This window comes from Schistocerca americana, chromosome 1, assembly GCF_021461395.2.
Source record: "Schistocerca americana isolate TAMUIC-IGC-003095 chromosome 1, iqSchAmer2.1, whole genome shotgun sequence".
NCBI lineage: Eukaryota > Metazoa > Arthropoda > Insecta > Orthoptera > Acrididae > Schistocerca > Schistocerca americana.
The window spans coordinates 650,098,464-650,125,061 of NC_060119.1; the positions used below are offsets into that span (position 1 = coordinate 650,098,464).

At 43.0% G+C, this 26,598-nt stretch overlaps 1 protein-coding gene across 1 annotated transcript in view; it reads right to left on the reverse strand.

Moving 5' to 3' along the window:
• The window catches only part of LOC124585675 (homeobox protein Nkx-2.1-like), a 329,681-nt gene extending 304,237 nt beyond the window's left edge, over positions 1 to 25,444 (reverse strand). Inside the window, exons 1-4 of the mRNA XM_047131393.1 lie at positions 25,427 to 25,444; positions 24,965 to 25,366; positions 24,761 to 24,895; positions 24,523 to 24,715 (exon numbers count right to left, since the gene is read on the reverse strand). Of these exons, the coding sequence (XP_046987349.1) occupies positions 24,523 to 24,715; positions 24,761 to 24,895; positions 24,965 to 25,366; positions 25,427 to 25,444 (748 nt within the window). The remainder of the gene's footprint in view (positions 1 to 24,522; positions 24,716 to 24,760; positions 24,896 to 24,964; positions 25,367 to 25,426) is intronic.
• Positions 25,445 to 26,598: the final 1,154 nt, after the last annotated feature.

Consider the following 26,598-nt stretch of genomic DNA (forward strand, 5'->3'; position numbering starts at 1 on the left):
AATGGAAGATACTGATATTCTAAATATTTTTTCGTGCTCCAAATAAACTTTCTTATTGGCACTCAGTGGATTGTTCCGTATTTCATTTGTTTCCAGTCACACAAAATTCGTCAAATTATGCGGGGGGGGGGGGGGGGGGGAGGGGGAGGAAGGGGGCGGGAGGTCTCCTACAGACTCAACTACTTGAAAGTTGACGACCGAACAGAGCTGAAATTGCTTCTTTTACACAGCTTAGTTTTTGAACAGTTATTTTTTGTTTCATCTACAATCAAAAAGCTTTATGTTTTTCAGGGTTCTGAATGAAGACTCCGCCTGAATAAGTAACGTAGTAAAGGCGTGACGTTCAGCTGATCCCGCGTCTCTCGCAGTGTCAGCTTATCCAAATGTGAGGACAGCGACTTACCAGCGCACTCGCAGATGCCCGGTTGGGCTCTAAAGTATCGGACTCTAGGCCCATGTTTTAACTACACATTTAACGCCCATAATATGGTTATTTATACCTGTTTCAGTGTTTTGCCGCAATCAGTCCAAATAGAAAAGAAAAGAGTAAAACGAACAGTTTCGTCGTTTACTTCAAAAGGACCTTGCAACGACGACATTCGGTGTGAATTCCACGCACACTTATACGCCAAAGCTGCAATGGTGTCCTTAGAAAACAGTCCACTGCCGCTTATATCTCAGCAATGCAGTGGATTTTTTGTACGTTTTTCTGGCTGTTTACAAAAAAACAAGATTCCTTTGAACAATATGGCAGTTGGGAAGAGTGAAGCTTTTCTTGGATAAGACAGTCCACGTTACGCTCTGCGAACGGATGGCGTGGCCTAACGTTTCGCCGACATCGTTAGATTCAGAGGGAAAGGTGAGATGGACCAGGCTGGAGACGGAAATGGCCCGTGGCGTTGTTTAAAGAACCACCGCGCCGATCGCCTGAAGCTGTTTGAGTACACTGCTGGAGACCTGTATCTGGATGGCCAAACAGGACCGTTAAGCAAAAACGGAATGGAAGCGTTAGTGGGCAGGACCGTAACACCGGGGCACATCGTATTGGGCGATTCGGCAACAGATTCGACGCCACCGTTGGTATCTCAGCTTGGCGCTAACGAGGAGGAAATTACAGCTTCGACAGAGTAAGAGTAGATCGCAAGAGTGCTAATAAAACGAGTGATCTGTGAAAATTAATACTCTCTCCAAGTTGTGGTTCCTGCCTCATTGGAGAGGCCATTGTACATACACTAACAGAATGTGTTACGTATGCCGGCAACGGTGGCCGAGCGGTTCTAGGCGCTTCAGTCCGGAACCGCGTGACTGCTACGGTCGCAGTTTCGAATCCTGCCTCGGGCATGGATGTGTGTGATGTCCTTAGTTTAGTTAGGTTTAAGTAGTTCTAAGTTCTGGGGGACTGATGACCTTAAATGTTAAGTCCCATAGTGCTCGGGAGCTATTTCTGTGTTAAGTAGTATTATGCAAGAACAAATACACAGAAATCCAGACAGCTAGTATACGTAACAACACAACTTGCAGCACCTGAAGAAAACGAATGGGCCGCTCCTCAAAATACTGTGCATAAAATGGAAACACAACTCGGCTGTGTGCCCGGAAGCAAGCGGTTAGTTACTCGCGCTAAGAAACCTGAGCTATCACACTACACACGATGTTTTACAAATTAAGGATTATTTTGAAGCCAATAAATAAATAAAACAGGTCCGTTCCGCATTCAGTCCAGTATCTCAACCACGAGTCACATTACTCATTCTTCCCTTCGGAGTAGAATTGTGTTTGTAGGTTCAGCTGCTGCTCTGGTCAAAAACCTAGATACCAGACGTTTCTATGTTTTCGCGAGCTGGGCTATAAGAAATTATTTGCAGGTAAAGATTTGTGTAGGAAAATCTGCTACTTACAAATATATGAAACTAAAGACGTAAGCGCACTGTTTGGGAAACGATGAGAAATGAAAGTTTAACTATATCAGTGGCAGTGCCGAAGTGTTATGCAACACACAAAGTACCGAAGCATTATGTAAATGAGAAAAACAAATATTTCCTGTAGTGCAAACAGACTCTGTAAATGTCAAGTGTAGGTACGCCGTCTTATTTCACATAGAGGCGAGTGCTTGCTTATGGGGAGCGCCACATCTCTCTTTTTTTTCTTTCGCTCTCTCTCTCTCTCTCTCTCTCTCTCTCTCTCTCCCTCTCCCTCTCCCTCTCACTCTGCCTGTAAATATTAACCAATCAACGAACTACGGAATATGCCTCTACTGTATAATTCTGATTAGTGTTTAAGCAATGTTGTTCCGGTAAAATCGCTGCATATAGCTCCGATTATTCAGTGTACAGCCGAACATAACACCGTTAACAGCAAAACTGCCTGCTTCATTAAAAAATAAATAATAATTTGCTCTAGTTTTAAGCATAGAACTACGAGCCACTAGCTGTTTTTTTACTTCTGCGTAACACATTAAAAATGCACGTATTCATATGAGATTTATTTTTTCTAATTAGAGTGAAAGAAGTTTAACACGTTGCCTCGTCCTTGCGACTATTTTATATGCAAGGCGAACAGGAAAGTGTAATACTCGACATCAATGAGAAGCACTAAAGTAGTCAGTAGCGTTCCACAAGAGGAACATATATTTTCGCTCATAATTGTAAGTTTGATATGAGAAGACAGTAAAACATGTTAGCATAACTTTCAGAAAATTGCGCGTTTGCATTTCAAAATTTTCTCCGGAATCATCTCATTACCCGCTCTCCAAGAAATCAAACACGTCAGTAACACGGGGTAGGCAACCGTAACCACTGCTCATACAACAAAAGAAACATCTGGATCACTACATTTATTTTATTGAGGACACATTTCGCTGTGCTAAACAAGTAATCTTCAAAATCTAAAGCAACCAAACGCAGTTTCACCAATAGATATGTCGTGCGTGAAGATGTAACATTCAACACAGATGTTACATTTTCTCGGTTCTGTACAGCAAAATTATGCTTCTAATTCTTAGTAATGAATGTGTGAGATGCAGTCTTGCAATATAATGTTCTTATGGCAGAAAGCTATGTAAGGCGACAACGGCGTAACCACTTATAATATGTAGAAGAAACGTTGTTGAAATAAATTTATTTCAGATGTAAAAGATGTTATAATGAAGCATTAATTGTTGAAATGTAACTGGCAGCGTGGTTCCGAGGCGATAAATACGAATATTTCGTATTCCACGGTTTACGTTTCCCGTACCTCAAACAACATATCGAATGACAGCGTCGTATTCGCTCTGGTAACAACTGAAGAAAACTTTTAGCAGTTCAGAAATCCCCATAGGCTTTTAGACTTATTTACAGCTGTGCAGCAGTATGAAGATAGATAAGTGGGCGCGGACTATATGTAATCGTACTCGCTCACGTTAAAACGGCAGTAACTGTTTCATTGCTAATATTTAAAGAAAAAACAAATACTATATATTTTGTAGTTATCCTAGTTCTGTACGACAAATAACGACGTCAGACGCAAATACATCAGCATCACAACATAACACGCGTTTTGATAGCGGTGGATCAAGACATTCTGGATAGTATCATAGAGACAACGTGATCAGTCGCAGTTTAGACAGAAATCAGTATGCTGAGATCAAAGCGAAGGTAGTAGTTTCTTGGCGACTACTGCAACGAAAAAAAAAAGATCTGCCATTTGCAGTTTATATTTTCTCGCATCCCATATCAGACACACATCTCTCCACTTCATCACGGCATTTAGCTTTATTCGTTTTTGCAAGCAGGTATCTCGCATTGCAGAGATTAAAGAGCTCCTCAGTAATCATAGTAGCAATCATACCAGCGAGAAATCACGAAAACACGTTTAATTTGCTGTGGATGAGAGGTCACTCTGGTGTAATTCACAGTGAAACGGTAAACAGATCAGCGAGGGAGAGCATTTTATGTAGTAGCATACCGCAGATACTGCTTCCATAGACAGATGATCTGCGTAAAAATGAGAGAAGACGCAAATCATAGAGGGTCCCGAGAGTGAAACGTACCACAGTGCGAGAGAGGAAGAGGAGAGAGGAGAGAGGAAGAGGCAGTAAGCTTTCATTCAAGACGGTACATCTAGACGACCTAGGTGTAGTTAAATGTATTGCGACATGTTCAACCGTCAATATTACATTACGATATGCATGCTACCCATCTCATTTGTATAGATTAGAAGTCGCAGATTCGGTCAACTGCTAATAACTCAGAGCCAAGTATGCAGACCTAAACCATGTTATAATCCCGGATGCAAGAATTTGTCGCTGCTGCGTTGGGTCGCGTCACAAAAGATACAGGGGTTTACGTGTTACAGCAATCTAAAAAATTGTGTACGCATGTGTGTTAATCACAAGAGCACAGTGACTCTGAAACAAGTTTAATGTGTTCATGTTTAGGCACAGAAGTAAGCTGACAACAAATTTAGTTTATAAGTTTTCCAACATCTAAATAATAAAGGAGAAAAGGGATTATTTGTAAACATATATATATATATATATATATATATATATATATATATATATGTGTGTGTGTGTGTGTGTGTGTGTGTGTGTGTGTGTGTGTGTGTGTGTGTGTGTGTGTGCGCGCGCGCTCGCTTGAATCATTTGTGTTAAATTCATTTTCGGTATAGGATACATTGTAAACTTTCAGACACCATTAACAAAATAAATAACTAGCTTTCCAGGTTTGTAGAGTAAAATGTTTTTCGGCCGCTCTACATTTTGATGTTTAACACTCTAATACTCTCTATTGAGAAATCTCATTGTAGAGGTCGCACTGGGACGCGGTTGAGACAGTAAATTATGTTAGAATCAATTGTCTGTAACCGTTTCACAGCGACTATTGAAATATTTGGTAACGCAATTTAGTTTTTCCGGTCCTTCACAGTACGACGTCTAATGTGTCATTGTACGCAAACGAATTATCAAATAGGGCAGGCAGCAATATCAGACTGTTAGCTGCCAGTGCTGTTGCCTATAGGCAGTTGTCGTCGTTGGACAATCGCAAGGAAATGCAGATAGACTTTGACAAGAGTTCCTTTCGGCGATATGAGAGGGTACACCCTCCAAAAGCGAACAAATGTAAGGAAGAGCTCGTAATCTATCTATTTACAAGACAGATGGCGAACATCTGAAGCATGTCACAGCCTTGCAATATTGAGGCGTGACACTACGAAACAATATGAAGTAACATTAACTGTTAAAATCTGTAGGGCGGAAGCGAATGTGAAAATTTAATTTGTTGGAAAGGTCGTGGGAAAGTGTAGTGCACCTCTAAAGGAAGAAGCTCACAACTGCGACAAAATGCAGAGTTCTGCTCCAGTGTTTGTCTTCCTTAACGGTAATGCACGACAGCATACAAGGTCTCAATTTAGAGACTCGTCGCCACCATCAGTATCTCTGGAAAGGGTCACGAGAACAAGAAAGATTAAGACGTGAACAGATACATGTAGACAGTAACTTCTCACTTTTTCAAGATGCGAATGGAATAGCTTCCTGAAAACCACTAATTCTCGCACGTTCTGCACAGTGATGTGCGAAGTATGTGTATCTACGAGGCCTGTTCAGAAAGTAAGCTCCGATTGATTGCCAAATTGAAACCACAGTGAACATCAGAAATGTTTTACTTGTAACAATTAGCTACACCTTTCAGCTACTTCTCTACGTAGTCGCCGTTCTGACTTAGACTTTTGTCATAGCGTTGTACCAACTTTTCAATAGCCTCATCATAGAAGGCAGCGGCCAGTGCTTTCCGCCAATTCTCCACGCTGGCCTACACCTCGTTGTCTGTGTCAAAATGTTGTCTTCAAAGACAGCGGTTCATGTGACCAGAGATGAAACTCAGGGGGAGACAATTGCGGACTGTATTGTGGGTAATCTCACATTTCCATTTGAAAACGATGCAGCAGCATCTTCATTGCCCCTGCAGAATGCGGCTGAGAATTGTCTTGAAGAAGAAACAGCACGACAGTTATGTAATGTTAGCTGCATAGCTTCAGGCGAAATTTCTCACCAGGCCCTCGTACTTGGCGGCAGACACTATTTTCTAGACATCTTTACGCACTCACTGCGAGCTCAGAAATGAGAAGAGCGACGTGATGCTAACTGGGGTTATACTAGAGACACTACCCAACACATCTGTGCAAAGCTTTATCGGATTTTCATAGTCGTTTCCATTTCGCGACCGATCGGAGCTTACTTTCTGAACGCCCCTCGTATTATCTAGAACTGTCTCAGGTACGAAACCCTCTGTTAACAATCGTGGATCCAAGGATATTGGGGAACGAGATGTGAGGGGGAGGGACGTTTATATTTTCTTACATTTTATTTTTCAAATATTTCACCTAACGTTCGGTGAATATATTAGCGTGAAAATCATTTATCGAAAATGACAAGAAATTCTAGAAAATTACCAACCTTATTTAACAAGGGATACTTTTCAGTTCCTTTCTTGAGGGTCAGCCCGTTCTAGCAAGGAAATGTTCTTATTCAGAGACTGATCATACTTGCTGCCGGAACTACAAAACAGACGCGGTTAACTTGCTCATACTAAGTGACAAGGGGCGACCTGTAAATATCCAACTTAAAGGAACACAGCTAGCCCCAGCCAAAATCGCATTTGTAAAACTTTTACTTACGATGACCGGTTTCGGCAGACAGAGTTACCATCATCTGATCTCGACAAAGGTGCCTAATTCGGCACATATATTAACCTTTTTCGAAATCAGATGATGCTAACTCTGTTTATCGGAACCGGTCATCGGCAAAAAAGGTTTTACAAATGCGATTTTCGCTGAGAAGTTGTGTTTCTTCAAGCTGAAATTATACACAGTTCGTGAGTCTAGGCAAACCACAGGCACCTGAGATAGTCAAGCCAATGGGGCAAGACCATCTTCTTAGAACGCAATAACACAAAGCAGTAGCATTGCCCCCCATTTATGCTCTTTCAGGTCCGTAACTCTAGTGTTAAGCTAAATACTGACAATGCTGACTGTACACTTCGATTTTTACCTTGTAAGCTTCGAAGTTGTGAAAGTTTTTTAAATCAGTTGCATGGTACAGGCACTTGTCAAACTTTTGGACGAATACTTTCCAATTTATTGGAAGTTTTGATTAAGAGAATATGTAATATACGATATAAATAATAATAATAATAATAATAATTACTATTATTATTCGCGTTTAGCCGGCCGTTGTTGCCAAGCGCTTCATTCCGGAATCGCGTGACTGCTACGGTCGCAGGTTCGAATCCTGCCTCGGACATGGATGTGTGTGATGTCCTTAGGTTAGTTAGGTTTAAGTAGTTCTAAGTTCTAGGGGGCTGATGACCTCAGATGTTAAGTCCTATAGTGCTCAGATCCATTATTCGCGCCACTGGACCACGCGATGTACAAGGTCCGTCTTCAGTTTTCTTTTTAGTTTCTCTTTGTGCGCACATTACTTTTCTGTTAAAACTTCGTTCAACAGCTAAGATAGCACAATTTTTTTTTAGTATAAATAACCAGTTTCAACAGACTTTGCTGTCATCTTCAGGTCTTAAAGTTTTTGTTGCAAAACATGTTTGTTTTACGCTGAACCTCATCACAAAATGTCAAATGGATAAAAATCAGCAACTTACATTTTTATCCGCTTGGTATCTTGTGCGTGAAATTCAGTATAAAATAAACATGTTTTGCATTAAAAATCTTGAGACCTGAAGATGACAGTAAATTCCTTTGAACCCGGTTGCCTTAAGTAAAGAAATATTTACGGCCGTTCAATCGTTTTTAAGAATTAAAGCAGATCGTCCTTCAGTACTCTCAAAACGAGACAGTTCAATCATATTACTTTCATTCACACAGAATGGGCTTTCCCGCTCGCCAGGCCTGCTTGTTTTGGATCTTCTTGTCCAGTCGTGAATTTTCTGCCTAGATATTTTGCTGTCTAGAATATTCAGTACCGGTACCTCCGACGAAAAAAGAAACCCGGAGTCACATATTTCGAGACGTATTACTATAGAAGCTTTGGGGAAAGAAGCTGTTGAGTCACTTCTAGTACACTTGAACAAAGGAGATACGATCAAAGCATTTCGAGAGTACGTTTTTGACAACTGTGTGAAATTTGGTGGAAACTGTGAAAACAAAACGAAGTATCCGACAAATTAGCTTCCGTTGACAACTACCATCAAGGCAATTGTAGTGTCATCTAATGAATGTGAAATATGGTTTTCGCGAATGAATTTGATCATTAATGACGGTGAAGCCTCATGTTGACAAAAATTCTTTCTTCACTACTTTTTATGAAGTTGAATGACCCACTACTGACTCGTTGTGACTCTTCAAAGTAGGTGAAATCTTGACTGCTTCGTGGACGGCTCTCTGCTACGGACGCCAACTCCAAGGAAACAGAGAGAGAAGGGATTTACAACGAAAACTTTTCAAACCTTTGAACAGTTTTATAAACTGTAAGTTGAAACGCTTTAAGTTTTTTTCCATTTTTTAGTATCTAAATCTCAAATTTACGTGTGTTCACGTTATCACAATTTCTTTTTTGTAATAAATAGTAAATTGAGAAGTAATATCTAATAAAATTGCAATAAAAGATTGTTGGCCCGCGAGGGAGTTTCATTTTTTACCAGTACAAAGGTTGTTTTCACACTTTTAAAATGTTCAGAAAAGCGTTAATACAACGTTTTAAAGCCGGACGGGGTGGCTAGCGGTTATAGGCGCTTCAGTCCAGAACCGCGCAACTGCTACGGTCGCAGGTTCGAACCTGCCTCGGGCATGGATGTGTGTGATGTCCTTAGGTTAGTTAGGTTTAAGTAGTTCTAAGTTCTAGGGGACTGATGACCTCAGCATGATGACCCATAGTGCTCAGAGCCATTTGAACCATAACGTTTTAAGGAATTAGTTTACTCATACTGAGTATGAAGGGCCGATCTGTTTTTACTTTATTAGGAGCAGAAAAGTTTCTTAGCCAAGATAGCAATAAAACTCTGTATTGATAATGACGGTTGCGACGAACTATGTCACCATCAGCAGGTCTTCATACACGTTATTATAAAATGGAAAGATTTTGTATGCATCTTGTACAAGACTTTTGTAATAAGCTGTACGAAGATCTGATGGTGATAAGGTAGTTTACCGAAACCAGTCATCCACAATACAGAGTTTTTTTGCGATCTTTGCTAAGATTTTTTTTTCTCCTAAGAAAGTTTTAAGAAGCCTAAATTTCAAACCCCCCACCCCCCCTGTAAAATCACAGTACCGGAACCTCTTCTTTTACAACTCAAGCACTGTCTACAGGGATCTATTTTATTATTTCAAAATTTGCTTTACTATAAGTGTCGTAGAATTCCACAACTTATCTAGTTAATCTGGTTGATTCCATTCCTTTCATTTTTATTATTATTATACGGTAATATTTTATTTTTTCTTATCATTTTTAAAACGTTAGACATCGTTGACTCATGAAAAGTGGTGGAGATGGCAAACTATATTTGGTTGGAGAGGAAGGATGGACCGTAAAAACAAGCTGTGTTCCCTCCTCCCCCCCTCCCCTCCGGTCCTTTGGAACGAACCTTGGATGAGTGCCTGTCTATTAGACGACTTAAGCGAGTTGGTTTATGCTGCAGTTTGCGTCGGAGGGAATTAGAAGGTTTTGAATCGGCTTTCCCCCTAGAAGCAATAACAACCGCTGAGTTCTGTGGAGACAATGCGGCTAATCCGCGCGCCTAACGCAATATCGGCCGCCTGCTCGACTGTCGGGCCGTGTTACGTGGTGCAGTGCAGGAGCGAGCAGATACAGATGGCTATCGCCGCAGGCCCTGCAGCCCGCACCCTGCCGGAAGCTTGCCTGCCGCAGGCGCCTGTCTGCCAGGAAGGAAGGAAGGAAGGAAGGAAGCAGCGAGCAGGCGTGCTCCCCGCAACAGCCGTCACTCCTTCTTGTACTGCTTACACACACACACACACACACACACACACACTGTGAATCGCTGTTTGCTTGTTTAGCCGTTCCCGTTGCTGTTGTAGTGTTCAGTCCCAAGACTGATTTGACGCATTTTTCCACTATAATCTATCCTGCACAAGATCCTTACATCTCTGCATAACTACTCATACCTACATCCATTTAAATCTGCTTATCCGCGAGAGGTAGCCGCCACGGTTCGCGCGAATCCTCCCGTCGGAGCTTCAAGTCCTCCCTTGGGCATGGGTGTGTGTGTTGTCCTCAGCGTATGTTAGTTTCAGTTAGAGTAAGTAGTGTGTAAGCCTAAGAACCGACGATCTCAACAGTTTGGTTGCATACAACTTACCACAAATTTCCAAAATTTTCCAAAACCTGCTTATTCTGACCAAGGCTCCCTCCCCCTCGTGCCCCCCCTTCTCCTCCCCCCCCCCCCATACACACGCACAGTTATTTCATATACCAAATGAACGATCCCTTGATTCCCCAGGATGTGTTCTATCAAGCAATTGCTTCTTTTAGTCAAATTCAACCATAAATTTCTTTTCTCCCCAATTAGAATAAGTACGTTCCCTCCTTCGTTACCCAATCTATCCATCTAATCTCCAGCACATTTAAAACGCTTCTACTCCCTTCTCGAGTGAACTGTTAACCGTCCACATTTCGCTTCCGTACAAAGTTACATTCGAAATACTCTTCAGAAAATGCTTCCTAACACTTTAAATTCATATTTGATGTTAAAAAATTTCTCTTTTCCGAGAATGCTCAAAAAAATGTTCAAATGTGTGTGAATTCCTAAGGGACCAAACTGCTGAGGTCATCGGTCCCTAGACTTACACACTACTTAAACTAACTTATGCTAAGAACAAAACATACACCCATACCCGAGGGAGGACTCGAACCTCCGGCCGGAGGGGCCGCGCAGTCCGTTACATGGCGCCTCAAACCGCGCGTTCACTCCGCGCGGCCACGAATGCTCCTCTCGCTATTGCCAGTCTGCAATTCATATCTTCTCTACTTCGGACATTAGCATTTATTTTGATACCCAAATAATGAACCTCATCTGCCACTTTTAATCTCTAGATTGTTCAGAAATGAGAAAGAGCGATCTGTTTTATTTGGTAAATACTATGTCTAGCCAAGATGGGATATTTACGTATTTTCGACAAGCGAAAGACCGGCTTTAACGTCTTCTTCTGGTCTTCAATAATGTCTGTTACAAAATGTGTTCATTGTGAGTTGTATAAAATGTGGGACATTATGCAAAGGTTTGACAGAAATAAAACGTTTATAACCAAAAAGAACCTTGTCCATATGGCCATATTCGTATATGTAGCGCTCACCGATGATTGTGAAGTACTAAATACACAATATACAGTGAAATGTACAACAGCACATCTTAGGTGGCTCATCAATGAATGGAACATGTCAAGCTAACGTGAAAAAATGTGGTACAGTAAATTTTACTCTACATCGCGTTTTTTTAAGATTTCACAATTATCTGTGAGCGCTACATACATGGACATGGCCATGTGCAGAAGGTGCTATTTGACTGTTAAAATTTATTTCTTACAAATCTTTGCATAATGTGCTCCATTTTATCCGCTAGTATGACAAATTCGTGTGAGGTTGCAACTCACAATAAACACATTTTGTAACAAAAAATTTTGAAGACTAGAAGATGAGAGTAAAGCCTGTCGAAACCTGTTGTCGAAAACAAAAAAACGTATTTGTACTATCTTGGATACAAAAAGTTTTTTAATGTCTCATACCTAATCTGATTGCTTCAACGTCGTCTGATTAATTCGACTACATTCCATCTCCCTTGTTTCACTTTAAACATAACTTCTTTTCAGGACACTATCAATTTTGCTCCACTGCTTTTCAAGCTCTTTCCGTCTCTGACAGAATTTCAATGTAACAGTCAAACGTTGAAGTTTTAATTTCTTCTCCTTGGCCTTTAAATCAGATTCGAAATTCCTCTATCGTCTCCATCATATTCCTCAACACAAAGACTTGACAACATCCGGGATAGTTTAGAAACTTGTCTCACTCTTGTATTATGGCTTTCCTTCTATGCCTTTCGATTCTTAAAGTTGCTTCCTCCCTTCTGTAAAATTTCTTTTCGCTCCTTTTGTTTTAAGACTGCAAATGCTATAAACGTAGGGCTGCCTTTCTTTAGTTTACTATCTCAAATAACTCGTGGCATCAATATTGCCTCGCGTGTTTACGTACTGTTCGGAACCCAAACTGAACGTGTCCGAGGTCGGGTTCCATAGGTTTTTACATTCTTCTGTAAATAATGAGCGTCATTATTTCACAACCATAACCAATTAAATTAATGGTTCGGCAGTATTCAAAACAGTCAACTCCTGCCTTGTTTTTAACTCCGAGGGTATTTCGCATGTGTCGTATTTCGCATACTATAAATTCATTTATTTATGTATTTTTTTGAGTGGTGGACTACGGTTAGGACGACTGGTAACACTTCTACAACTGTACTTCATAAGCTACCAAACGAGTTGTGACAGAAGATACATTATGCACGAGGGTCATTTTCGTTACTTTAGTTTATTTCTTTGCGTGTCTAATAGATCATACTCACGATGACGCGCCGTGATATGAAACATGTCTATTGATTTGCAAATAAGATATATTGTGTCTGTAAAAATATGGCTAGTTGCTAACAATTGACGTAACTATTTTTTTTTCTCCCAGCACACTGAATTCACAAATGAGACGGTCAAATATTTTTTATGTCTGTGCACATCACTCCTCACTATGCAAGATTAAGGTTCAATAGTTTATAATGGTGGGGATTTTTATTCCTAGTGTTCCGTTTATGAATGCTACTATTACTTTCAAATTGTGGCGGAATCTTTACAATAAATTTCACAAACGGCAGACGATATTGTGTCCCTTCCTGTAAATCCGAATTTCTCTCTTAGGAGCTTCGTGGTCATTAGGCGAGACATATGCTGGAGGAAGTAATGGGTTTTGTTAAAGTGTTGGAACCTCGGCTCTTGGAAAAAGTCTCTTTCTGCAGCTTTTTTTGGAACGATTCCCACTGACGTTCGGTGACAATTCTTTTGCGCTCTCACACTGACTAAACAAATCCGCGTCGAGTCACAGAGATGTCTGAAATTTTCCTGTCTGTCTTTATCTGAAATTGTAAACGTAACAGTCTGGCAAACGAACAACTTCCATCTCCGTCACTTTATTGAAATGATACAATTTCAACATTTTGTTGACCTAGGACCAGCAATGCTTTTATTTCATGAGGAGTTTATTACAAATCTCTCACTTTTGCAGTAGGCTACATATATTTTGGCTACTAATTTCGAACCGACTTTTGTGCATTCTCGAGCTTGACCTACCGAGCCTTATTCTGACTTGTATAGTGAGCATATATACATATTGTGACATTTATCTACCGCTACTGTGTGTTGCATATACGGTCAATTTAAGATGGGTGTCATCAGGCAGTTACAGTGCAGCCTCAGTAGGTCAGGTTTGAGAATGAACCAATAGATTCGAAAATAGTCTCCAAAATATACGTACTGCAACTGTGGCTTCTTTGTAATAAACTCTTCGTGTGGTGGAAACAACAGTTTTGGTTGCAGAACTGGTTCTATTGCTTTATTTATTCATGTCTCGCGTTTCGCCTAATACAGGGCATCTTCAAATTGACTAGTATAATGTTGGTAAGTATGTTTTGGGTGCATCGATTCGGGCACCGTCATCCGGAATGCACTTTACTATATTGGTCAATCTGAAGATGCCTTGTATCAGGCGAAACGGGCACCATGAATAAATAAAGCAGTAAAATCAATCCTGAAACCAGAACTGTAGTTTTCACCACATTCTGCATGCTGGTTGCTGCACCAACAAGCCATGAAGTAGAAATCCTTTTATAACATCTTCAATTTATTAAAAGTCCCACAACGCCTTTTATGAGATAAACTTTCATCAACAGATATAATCGTCTGGGCCTAACAAATATTGAAATCGCGTGCACATATTTTATCCACTGGCAAGATAAATTAAAGCTAGGTATTCGTCTTCTTCCACGTAGGCTTACAGCGGTGATGCTCTGTGAGGCGAGAAACTAGTGACATGAAGAATTAAAGTCGGGTCAGGAGACGTGCTTGAGTAGCCTCAAGGTGACGTGACTGCTGGAGAAAAGCAGGAAATTCGGATTCGACTCCTGATAGGGAAGATCCAAAGAAGAGCGGCGCGTTTCGTCACAGGGTTATTTGGTACCCGTGATAGCGTTACGGAGATGTTTAATAAACTCAAGTGGCAGACTCTGCAAGAGAGGCGCTCTGCATCGCGGTGTAGCTTGCTCGCCAGGTTTCGAGAGGGTGCGTTTCTGGATGAGGTATCGAATATATTGTTTCCCCCTACTTATACCTCCCGAGGAGATCACGAATGTAAAATTAGAGATATTAGAGCGCGCACGGAGGCTTTCAGACAGTCGTTCTTCCCGCGAACCATACGCGACTGGAACAGGAAAGGGAGGTAATGACAGTGGCACGTAAAGTGCACTCCGCCACACACCGTTGGGTGGCTTGCGGAGTATAAATGTAGATGTAGATGTAGATGTTCTGGCACAAATCTTCAGCTGTCATTCCGGATAGAATCGATACGGTTTACGTGGTTTTAGAAAGTTGTATTTTATTGTTAGTTACACACCCACATCTGATGATGAAAGGCGACGTCGCGAAACGTTTTGCGGAACGTTTTACCGCCCGTATGGTGAAGCTGCAGTTCTGTCAACGTTACCGTGAAATTACAGAACGTATTTATTGACTTTGTTAAACTGAAGGAAGAATGATAATGTCTGCTTTTCGCCGAGCGAAAGATCATTTTATGAAAATTATTTGACACTTCAGTACTGAATGAAGAAACTAGCAGCGGTCTTCCCCAACATTTTTCATTATTACCAGACGCTCTGGTAAATTTTTGGTGGCGTCAAAAAGTAAATTAGTATGTATGGAAAATATAGCGACAAGAAACTATATCGGATCAGCATGTATGAAAAGGTTTATTGTTGGGAAGGAATAATTGCCGAGGAGAAGCAACCCTTGGAGCCAGTAGACAACTGCGGTAAGGAAGCTGAACCACGTACTCAAAAACGACACTGCTGACATATGGAACATTAATAAGTAGGCACGCTGCGTCTACAAAACGAGCAAACGACAGGAACTGAGGAATATCCGCGACAGACAGCACATAAAGGCATTGCTTAGAACGCGTTTTTATTTTAACATCCTCCCTATTAGCAGACGACGGCACAATAAAAGACGTGACAGAAACAAACTACGCGGCAGGATTAACAATTAAGCAGAATTGTAGGGAATAGCGCGAAAGATCGAATTTCCGATGTTGAGCTTGAGGGAATAAGTGAATTGGGGTGGATGGGAGCGCTACCAGTCAAGCATTCAGACACCAGTACGATTGCGCTCGTTTATGTTTAATGACTTTCTCCTGAACCGCACCAGAGGACCACCGACTCTGTCGCTTCACAATACCACCCCCGATCCGTTCACCTCCTCGCTTGTCTAATTCGCGTGGCATCCGCTTCCAGAAACGCGGGCATCTAATATTTCGTTAAAGGAAAACAACGAAAAATCGTTGACGCGTAATTACTGTATCACTATATTCAAACCAACAAAAACAGGAAGAACAGCCTAACGAATATCATTTAAATTCGCGATGCACTGAGGTTAGAGGTTTCGGGCGTCTCAATTTCCGACATTTTAACGACACAATTTCGAAGCGAAAGATCTCTACCGTGACTTAAATTGTTTCTGTTTTCTCATCACAATTTACGCATTTCACATTTCACTTGCTTAGCTTCGACAGGTAACTAAGACGGTATTATTATTCCTCGACTGAGACGAAAATAATTTGTATAAACATTTTTGCACTTTCAGATACGAGTGAAAATGTAATGTATTTCCCGCCTCTAACAGACAACAAGGATTCACTTATTTGCACGCATACGAAACTAGGCATTAGCAACTACAGAAATTATGTAATTAAAAAGGTACTTAAATATATTAGGGAATCAGCGGTAGTCAAGCGTACACATTAACGAAAACACGTACCGTGTCTTCGTGAAAACGCAAACACATCTGTCCAACTTCCACTGCTTAAATATACTAGGAGATACATGCGAAACTTACACACTTTTATAATTTTAAATAATAACATTATCTGGAATAATTGTAATCGTTGGAATAAGGGTGGTTGTCGAAATGAAGAGAAAACATCTGTAAAAATGAACCGAATGACGTGAAATATGACCATAAATGATACATCCTTGTATGTACATTGCCATGCGCATAATTTTGAACGAAATTCTTTACAGAACATTACAATACCTCGGTATAAGCGATATTAGACGTAATAATGTAATCTTCGGGTACTTTTTGTTTTTCAGTTTACTGAAGGGACTCAAAAATATTAATTGATTTAGTTACCCTTGGAAAAGCTACATGCAATTGTCCGTGAGTAAAGTGGTAGTACAATCAGCTTAAAAGCCTTTTATCGTTTTAGAACCAGTACGTGATTAAGAACTGTTGTGGAGAACCTCGAGATGATTCGGATTAATCATTCATTAAAGGCTCATTATCATTATTATACCGTAATACGTACAGATGTTAACACATACGACTGTGCGCCATGCGCGTGAAACTCGCTCTACCATAAAATCAGAGTCGTCTAACGCCTGTTCTTAAGAGTGGCGTGGGAGTATTCAGAAAGGTAGTTAACAGCAAAAAGGTGAACCGACAGGAACCTTTGTGAGGGAATTGAATGCAGCGTTCAAGGTCTGCGTATAGCATCCACTGGAACCGAAGGACGACTTGCAAACTCTACGTGTACATTTTTATAAAGAAGACGAACATTAGCTAAGATTCGCCAAAGAAGGCCACTCAGCCGTCTTAAGAGAGCTCCGATAATATTTTAATCGACGTTCACACGCTACAGAATCTGTTTCGTCATTGTACTGTGCTTTTCATATCGCCACGTGAATTGTTTCCTGAAGACAGCGTTCGGATCTTGTTGGCCCCGTCACATAATTATTACTGAGTAGCAAATTATTATAAACGATAACGAGTCTGCAATACTGCATTCTTCTTTTTTTTAATGTTATAAATTAGGGCAAAAATTTTATGTTGTTAGAGAGCTTCCGTTTTACGTAAAAAAAATTTATGTAAGTCTACCCATCAAAGTAACTTCGCGCACACTTATCTAGTTAGTACGGGTTTGGTCACTATTACGTTATTTTCTGTATAATGTAGCGTAGCGGGTTAATAGTAATTATGTTATTTCTTGTTATTGTATCCGCTTGGATTTTCAAACGTTTCTGTCGACTTTCCAATCCATACAACCTCGCATGAATCGTCAACGCGTATTAAATAGTAGTCAATACATAGAGAATATAAATGCAGACAAATATTTTACGTTTAATTCCATGATTATTATAGGCCTGCTCGCTTAACAAGCAAAAATCATCGCGTCTAGCGTATTAGAAACTGTTATTCTGGTTGCTAACTAAGACAGCCCAGAAACTGCCGCCAATTTCATAATTACTTCTGTAATTGATATATATCGTAGGTTTAATTTTCGTTATGATTTGATATGGTCGTGGTAGTATATAACAGCTGTAGCTGGCCCAAATATATGAGGGGGGAGGGGAGGCGGGAGGGGGGGGGGGGAAGGGGGATGTAGTAGGGAAGCGACGTCAACTTCTAATCCAGAAATCGCCTGCCATGATAAGAGTATCGATACGGCTGTTAACACGCTAAACGCTGCTATCCTCGTTCAATACAGATCTATAATTTTGCTACGCTGTCTTTCGTTGCATTTGGGCTTGATTTAAGGGTGCCATTGCACTTATTAACTGTACTTATCTATTTCTCACGCTCTCCCAGATAAAATGCAATTAACATGACGCGGTCTTCATGAAACTAGTAGTTAATTGGCTACAAACATTTTTCATTTTTGTTTGTTGTCAGAGTTGTTCGGACACTAGGCTTTAATCCCGGGGGAAATAGAGCACGTATCCAGAAAAATGGCCCGTGACACCTCAAACGAACTTGCTGAGAGCGGAAACTAAATATACCGTTGTTTTTTTTAACTAATCGATGCAAATGCAGGGATAGCGTCTCGTCACATATTGCTATCTAGCTGCAAGGTGCTCCGTCTGAAACTGTAGTATGTGAAACAAATAAATAAAGAAGATATCCAGCCGAGAACTTGGTTCCCGAAGTAGGACAACCTTCTGCGGGCTCCAGTGAAGGGCGTTGTACTCTGGATACCGCCCTGCCCCTGATGCCCGGGTATACCCTAGGGTCTGCGTGCCCATCTGTCGCTTTCCCACGGCCAGGTTCCCATTGCTGTGCAACATCCGTTCCCCACAAGATGTCGCAGACCCTTCACCCAGTTATTCGATACGTACAGCTCCGTGAACTTTGTGACGTACGCTTCAACATTGCAGTATTGTTCAAACCACTGTAGCGGATTCGCTATCTGAGTAAAAATCCTTGACCGGACCCGATTGGCCATTGCGATTCGGGCCTTTCCTCCAAATTTCCCACCGAAAGAGGTGGTACATGAGTAAGCACTGGCCGGGTATTCGTGAGGACGGCGGTTCAAATCCCCTTCCGGCTATCAAGATTTTCGGTGTTTTTCCTAAATTGCTTAAAGCGAATGTCTGGATAGTTTCTTCGAAATGGACAATGACGACTTCCTTCCCCGTCCTCCCACATCTGCGCTAGTGCTTCGCCTCCAGTGACCTCGTCGTCGATGGGACTTTAAACACTAATCTTCTGGGGCAAACGAGATTATGACATCATCCTTTCTAAATTAACCTGAGCGCCCATTATATCCCCATCAACATCAACAAAATATCATAATCTTCACTATATTCATTTCGGATTACGAAATGCAACATTCATTCAAATACGCAGCAAATTGCTTTTTTAAATCATTTTGATGCTGTTTACTTTCTGTATCATTAACTAGTTTTCGATTCCCTGCAGGTTCATCACCAGATGGAGGTGTTACAGGAACACTACCTGGACCATGCACCGCTATAGGCTGTGGTCGTGCTGCTGGCGAAATATACGTTATCAGAATGAATTTGTCATGGACAACACGAAGCAGTGCAACTAAGTACTCTAAAACACGAATATCTCGTCATATCATAAACATTTCATTAGCTAAATTTTCGCTATTTCCACCAGTACCACAAACGCATCGCCTATCTGCACATGGTCCAGAAAATGTTCCTGTAACACCTCTATCTGACGATGAGCCTGCAGTGGCTTGAAAACTAGTTGATGGCACAGATAATTAATCGTATCAAAAAAACTAAAAAAAGAGAAAAAGCTACAAATCTCACATTATGCGCTTATAAATCGACGATAATATTATTAGTTTAAAAATTGTATGTCTTTCTATTGTCTATAACAGTTGATGTATTTTCTCTAAATCATGATAAGTTATCCAGTAGCTTGCCGCAAGGAGATAGTCGTCTTCCTTCCCGTAACACTCTCGTAAGTTTTCACGGCGTGTCGATAATAGACGCTTACGGCTGAATGCTACAGTGATGTGTAGCTGGTCCCACTGCCCCATCCCATACTCCCACAAGTTCTCGTCAATTACCGAACAGTCTCTAGCGGTATGTTTGTCAACTTTCTTCCGACGTTTCCCACGTGCGTTCGCTGGCCTAGGTTCCAAAATGAATGGAAGAACACACTACTTGCTACATCTGTATCTCTAGAGAAATTCGTGCCCACACGGAGACTACGGACACTGTTCCTTGCTGTGCGCCATCCGCCAATGGAGTAGGAGGACACTCATATTCGCCTCGTTATTCGCGGAGAACGTCAGTGAACGCACCACATTTAGCCACATAGGTCATTTCAGTCATACTCGTACAATTGTTTACTAAATATTTCTTGGCCTATGTCAGCGTCGAAGCATGCTGCAGAGGGAAGATTTCTATGAGGGTCGCACTACAGTCTAGGCTGATGGCGCAGAGCACGGTTAGATACGTAGATTTTGCACAGTAAATTTGCGTTTGTTGTGTTAGTTGCATTAATTATTAACGCGTGTATTCCATATAGTACGGTCGCGTTTACTGAATACTAAATTCTCACCGAGCGTGTTTGAGCACAGCATCGCCGCTGGTTTGAAAGGCGCGCTGCGCAGGGGCCGTTATTAGATTGGGAGACATTCCGTAGTTGTTTCTCTAGAAGCGGCCGCATGGAAACGTTTGACTCTTGTCATGCCGTGCACAGCCATCGTCCAAGAAATATTTATGGTCTTTTGATAAATACTAGTACATCGAAACTGATCTAGCCGTTAGAACAATTTATGTGAGTATAATTTACTGAAACAGGAGAAGGTGAGAGGGTATGAGACAGCTATAGCCTGCCCGCATTCTGAACAGCGATCGGGCGAGTTCCCAGTCTCTGCGCCCAGCTAGACCACAAGAAGCAACTACAAACTGTTTTACAATTTTATACCGGCCCTTTCGCGCCTCTCAAACTAGCGTGATACAGTATCCACAAATGCCCAGGGAGCATTAATACTGTATGGAATTCGGAAATTAGTAACTAATAACCAACGTAAGAAACGCACACGCACGCTGCATTACCTAGCGAGACGGGAAACTATTTCTTACTGTGCTTGCCTGGCTGTTATAGCGATCTTCCACTATAGGCCGCTTTCCAAACAACGAAACCACGAGCGCTGCTCGCTCTTTCGTCTACGGACTGGTTATCTACTACTATACTCAGCAAACCGCTACAAATCGCTTGGAAATGGGTATCTCCCTCTCTATCAGTTACCAGGACTTCTTGCCGTTCCATTCGCGTATGGAGTTCGGTAAAATTTATTGCTGAAACGCCTCTGTGCGCACTGTAATGAGACTAATCTTGCCTTAGTGATCCTCACGGGAGCGATACCGGGGTGGAGGGGAGAGGGGGGTTGTAGTAAATTCCTAGATTTATCACTTAAGACTGATCCAAGAAATTTAGCAAGTAGGTTTAAACGGCATAGTCTACTTCTAACTCCTTAGTCTACTTCTACGGATCCCATATACTTCTGCAGTATTCTAGAATGCGTAAGCGATCTCCTTGGCAGACTGACAGCTTTTTCGTGTGCCAAATGTTTTATCTTCGACTAAGTCGATGTAATCGCTCCATTTCATATCCATATAAATTATTACTCTCGGGAATTTGTGTGAGATGACTGATTCCAACTACGTCTCGTTGATAATGTGGTCACAGGATACTACGCTTCTTCGTTTTGTGACTAGCAAAATTATACATTTCTAAACATTAAAAGCAAGTTGCCCATATTTGCACCAGTTTGAAATCTCATCGAGATCTGACTGAACATTTGTGCAGCTTTTTTTTTGGACAGTACTTCATTACAGATAACTGCCTCATCAGCGAAATGTATGAGGTTACAATTAATATTTTGTGCACAGAGACTAACACAACATGAGCCGCAAGGATCGCAGTACACTTCCCTGGGGCACGCCTGAAGTTACTATTACATCTGCCGCTGACTCTCCATCCAGGATAACACGCTGTGTCATCGCTACCACGAAATCCACAATCCAGTTGCAAATTTTGCTTGATATACTATAGGATCGTACTCTCGGTAACAAGCGTGAATTTGATACTAACCCACACGCTTTGAGAAAATCACGAACTTTTACATCTGCCTGACTACCTTGGTCCACGGCTTTCAAGACGTCATGTGATAAAAGTTCGAGTTGGGTTTCGCAAGACCAGTATTTTCGTAATTCGTACTGGTTGGCACAGTGTAGGTCATTTTGTTGGAGATAACTATTGCGATCTTCCCCACTACTTTTGAAGCAGAACATCACTGGCGGGCTCACAGCTGATAAAGCATTTATTTTGGAAATAGACGTTCCACGGCTAGGATTTCCTTACGTTTTAGTTATTTATGTTCTGTTCTTTGTGACCACTTTGGCGTCGCATCGCCACGCTCAAGCACACAGTCCTGCCATCAGCCAAGCCGTCGTCAGGTTGGTATACAGTTTTAGTTTCGCTATAATCAGCCTGACTAACGGTAGGAATGACTGCTTGAGAATGAGACAGTGGCCGTGAAACTACTCCCATAAAGGAGAAACAAATAAATAAAATAAAAACAAAGCCTAGTTACGGAGTGTCTATTTGCAAAACCTACATACCATAGCCTTTGACCTCAGAATACGTTCTAAAATTCCATAACAAATCGAGATAAGGATGTCGAACTGTAGTTTTGTGGACCGCTTCTGTTAATCTTGTTGTAGAGAGGTGCCGGCCGAAGTGGCCGTGCGGTTAAAGGCGCTGCAGTCTGGAACCGCAAGACCGCTACGGTCGCAGGTTCGAATCCTGCCTCGGGCATGGATGTTTGTGATGTCCTTAGGTTAGTTAGGTTTAACTAGTTCTAAGTTCTAGGGGACTAATGACCTCAGCAGTTGAGTCCCATAGTGCTCAGAGCCATTTGAACCATTTTTTTTGTAGAGAGGTGCGGCTCTACACGTTATGTGCCCTGCATCACAGGCCGCATGGTGGCTTGCCTAGTATAAGAGTAGTCGCTTCTGACTGCTGCTACAGCTGTATAGATTACTCTCTCTCCTTCGGGCAAGTACTGCAGCCGTACAAAATTTCTGAAATGACAATATGTCCGGAACGCTTATTTTCCACTACCGGCCAATTTAAGTTGTTATACCCTCGTCAAGTAGCAATTCTCCTACGTGAGGCTGAGTAAGGTGTGCAGGCACCAGCAAATGACGAAGAAACATAAAACTTGTGACATGTAGTCACGCTTGGACCTGATATATAAACAGTTTGATAGCAGTAGAAGCCAAGAGAAAACTGGCCAATGCGAGTCAGCTGTAATAAAATAAACTGTGTAATACCGGCACACGTCTAGCAGACAATAACATTAGCAGCTGAGTGCTCGCTGAGGCGTTGTTTTCTTCGTATTGTATCAATTGTTCGTATGACTATATGTCATAAGTTATATGCTTGTCCACCATTGGCTGGTGGCTGGACACCTTGCTGGTCTGTAGTGCACGTCACCTGCCGTTTGACACTGACTTTACTGCCGAATTTAAATTATAGAAATCTGTGTGTTTGTCAGTGATTAGTTTGCTAAAACTCACGACCCGTTTCGGGTTTGCACAGGCATCATCAGTTGCACCGAATGCAGCAGCGAGCTCTACTACTGACAACTAGAGATGATGAACATTAATAAACTAAGGTGACCAAGGCATTTGTTTATGTAACTCAATCCTCCAGAGAGGTCAGCGGTGTTCGCCGCATGTCCAAGCAGGCTCGTTTGGCCAGCAGTTCAAAATAAATAATTATTACATTCGACAGAGGAATGTGATTTATAGAGAGAGGAGGAGGACACTAGTGTTTAACATCCCGTCGACAACGAGGCCATTAGAGACGAGGCACAAGCTCGGATTAGGGAAGGATGGAGAAGGAAAGCGGCCTTCCCCTTTTGAAGGAATCATCCCAGCATTTGATTTAAGTGACTTAGGGAAATGACGGGAAACCTAGATCAGGATGCCAGACGTGAGTTTGGACCGCGGCCCTCGCGAAAGCGTGTCCAGTGTGCTAACCACTGCGCCACCTCGCTCAGTCATTATGGAGAGAATTGTCCATGTTGTCTTCTTTGTTTTTCGGCGTCTTTCTTCGCAGATGTACATATGCAAGTTGTATTGGTTAAAAGCCGTCTTTTGCAACTGTATTAAAAGTCTTGTTAAGACTAGAAGCGTTTCTTCGCTTTATTCTAAAGAATCTTCAGTGCCCACTACGACAATACGGTTACAGTGATCACTGAAGATGCTTTCGAATAAAGCGAAACGCGTCTAGTCTTAAAAGACTTTTGATACTGTCGCTATTAACTCGTACAATTTGTAGAGAATTGTCAGGTTTCTTTCCCGACTCGAATACTGATCATCAGTCTGGGTTCTGTATCAGAGAGGATTAATGGAGGAAACAGATAAGAGTCAAAGAAGAGCAACACGTTTCGTCACAGATAAGAACGAAAGAGGCTCCGAGATGCTCAGCCAACTCCAGTGACATACGCTGCGAGAGAGACGTTCTGCATTACTATGAGATTTAGTGTTCCAATTCCGAGAGCGTTCGTTTCTAGAAGAGTCAAACAGTATGTTCCATCCTCCGATGTAATCTATATCTCGAGAAGAGACCGTGACAGTGACAATGATAGAGATTCGAGTTCACACGGAGGCTTACTAAGAATCGTTCTTCCCGCAGACTATTCTCGACTGAAACAGGAAAGGGGGGTGGGAACTGGGGGATGGTGATGGAGGTACACAAAGCACTCTCCGCCACATGCCTGAAGGTGGATTGCAGAGCGAAAGTGTAGATGTAGATACCATCACGAGCTAAAGTAGAAGTCGCACGAAAAATTGTGTTTCTCCGGTAAATCCGCACAGTAATTCCCGTGGCGCCTACGTAAGAGAGGACGCGCTGGCGTACAGTACTTACTTGCAAAGCGCGGGTCGTTGGCGGTGGCGGCGCCGTACCAGCCCGAGTTGCGCATGTCGCCGTAGTGCGCCGAGATGTCGGAGCCGTTGCAGTACTGCGCGGCGCCCGAGAACTGGTGGTGGTGCGACAGCTGCATGTAGGGGCTGGACACGACGGACGAGGGCGCCACGTGCGGCTGCTGCTGCTGCGGCGGCTGCTGCGGCGCCTGCGGGCCCGGCCCGGGCGGCGGGCTGTGGGCCGCGCCGTTGCTCGACGACGAGCTGCGGTACGGCGAGCCCGAGCCCGCGGCGCCGCCGCCCGGCTGCGACGAGCTCTGGCCCGCCTCGTCGACGGGGCTCAGGATGTCGGAGACGGAGAAGGGCGTGGTGTGCGGCTGCGGCGCGTGCTGGTGGTGCGGGTGCGGGTGCGCGTGGTGCGCGCGCGGGCTCAGCGACATGCCCGCCAGGTCGGCGGCGCCCAGCTCGGGCAGCAGGTCGGCCACTGCCGCCGCCCGCTGCAGCGCCTCCTGCTCTTGCTGGCTCAGGTTGGCCAGCAGCGAGAAGCCGCCAGACACCGCCAGCGTCATGCCACTCAGTGAGCAGGAAGGCCGCGCTCCGCGCCTCGCCTCGCTTTGCCTCCTGCCTGCCTGGCTGCCTGTCTGCTCGCTCTCGCACACAGACGCCGCGCGCTCGCTCTGAGCCCGCGTGCCGCCGTCGCCGCCGCCGTCGAGGCCGCCGCCTTCCTTCGGCTCCCCTCGGCGGCGTTCGGCAGGGGCGCCGCGGAGGGGAGAGGCCACGCCCCGCTCCACGGGGACACGCCCACCGCGCGTGCGCCTGCGACACGCGTCTCCCCAGTCTGGCGCGGACTGCACGCGCGTTAGCGTCCTCTTTATGATGCGTCAATTTCTCCTCTGTCATCTGCTGACCTTCAGCCCTGTTATCATTTGCCTTGTTCCGCGATCAGTCATTCTCTCCGCTGTAAAGGGAAAGATTCATTCTGGTGCAAAAAGTTACTTCGCAGTAGTAAACCCATTTTTCTGCGCTACCCTTCTTCCAGAAAGCTAGACACCAGCATTTCTGTGAAGTTTGGGTAGCTGGTGGAGGTCGGAGAAGATATAAAGCGTTTCAAAACCTATAATATTTGCAGATCAAGGCCATGTTCAACGTCAGTAGGCACAACTCGGATGACAGTTGAGCACGCCTACAAGTTTTGTAGAAAACAGATACCAACAGCCGTAATTTATTTAATAATTTCATTTCGACGCCAATTTCTGTGCTTCATTAGCACCATCTTCAGGCCCCTGTAAGCGTAGCTCAGGAAGACATCTCAAACGTTTGTAATACTATAGGGAACATATATCCAACTGCCGGCCTGGGTGGCCGAGCGGTTCTAGGCGCTACAGTTTGGAACCACGCGACCGCTCCGGTCGCAGTTTCGAATTCTGCCTCGGGCATGGATGTGTGTGATGTCCTTAGGTTAGTTAGGTTTAAGTATGCCTAAGTTCTAGGGGACTGATGACCTTAGAAGTTCAGTCCCATAGTTCTCAGAGCCATTTGAACCATTTTTTTATATCCAACTGGTTTCCTTCTCTGTAGTCACTGACTCTTCACGCCACTAACGACAGTGAGTTGTTATAGGAGCGTAGGGTCCACGTCTACCGAGTACAAGGATACAGAAACCAGTTGGATGTAGTGCTGCCTATGATAGTACAACTCACTGTCGTTAGAGGTTAAGGATTCACGTCCATCGAGAAGGCCGCGCGGGATAGCCGCACGCGCTTTGCCACGGTTCGCGTGGTCGGAGGCGCCTTTTCACGGTCCTTGAGGCTCCTCCCGTCGGAGGTTCGAGTCCTCCCTCGGGCATGGGTGTGTGTGTTGTTCTTAGCGTAAGTTACTCTAAGTTAGATTAAGTAGTGTGTAAGCCTAGGAACCGATGACATCAGCTGTTTGGTCCCATATGAAACTTACCTCCACCACCACCACCACCGAGGCGTGGGAGACCGCAACCAGTTGGATATATTGGTCCCTGTAGTAGCACGAACGTTCAGATGGCTTACATAGCTACGTTTGCAGAGAACTTAAGATGGTGCCGATGACG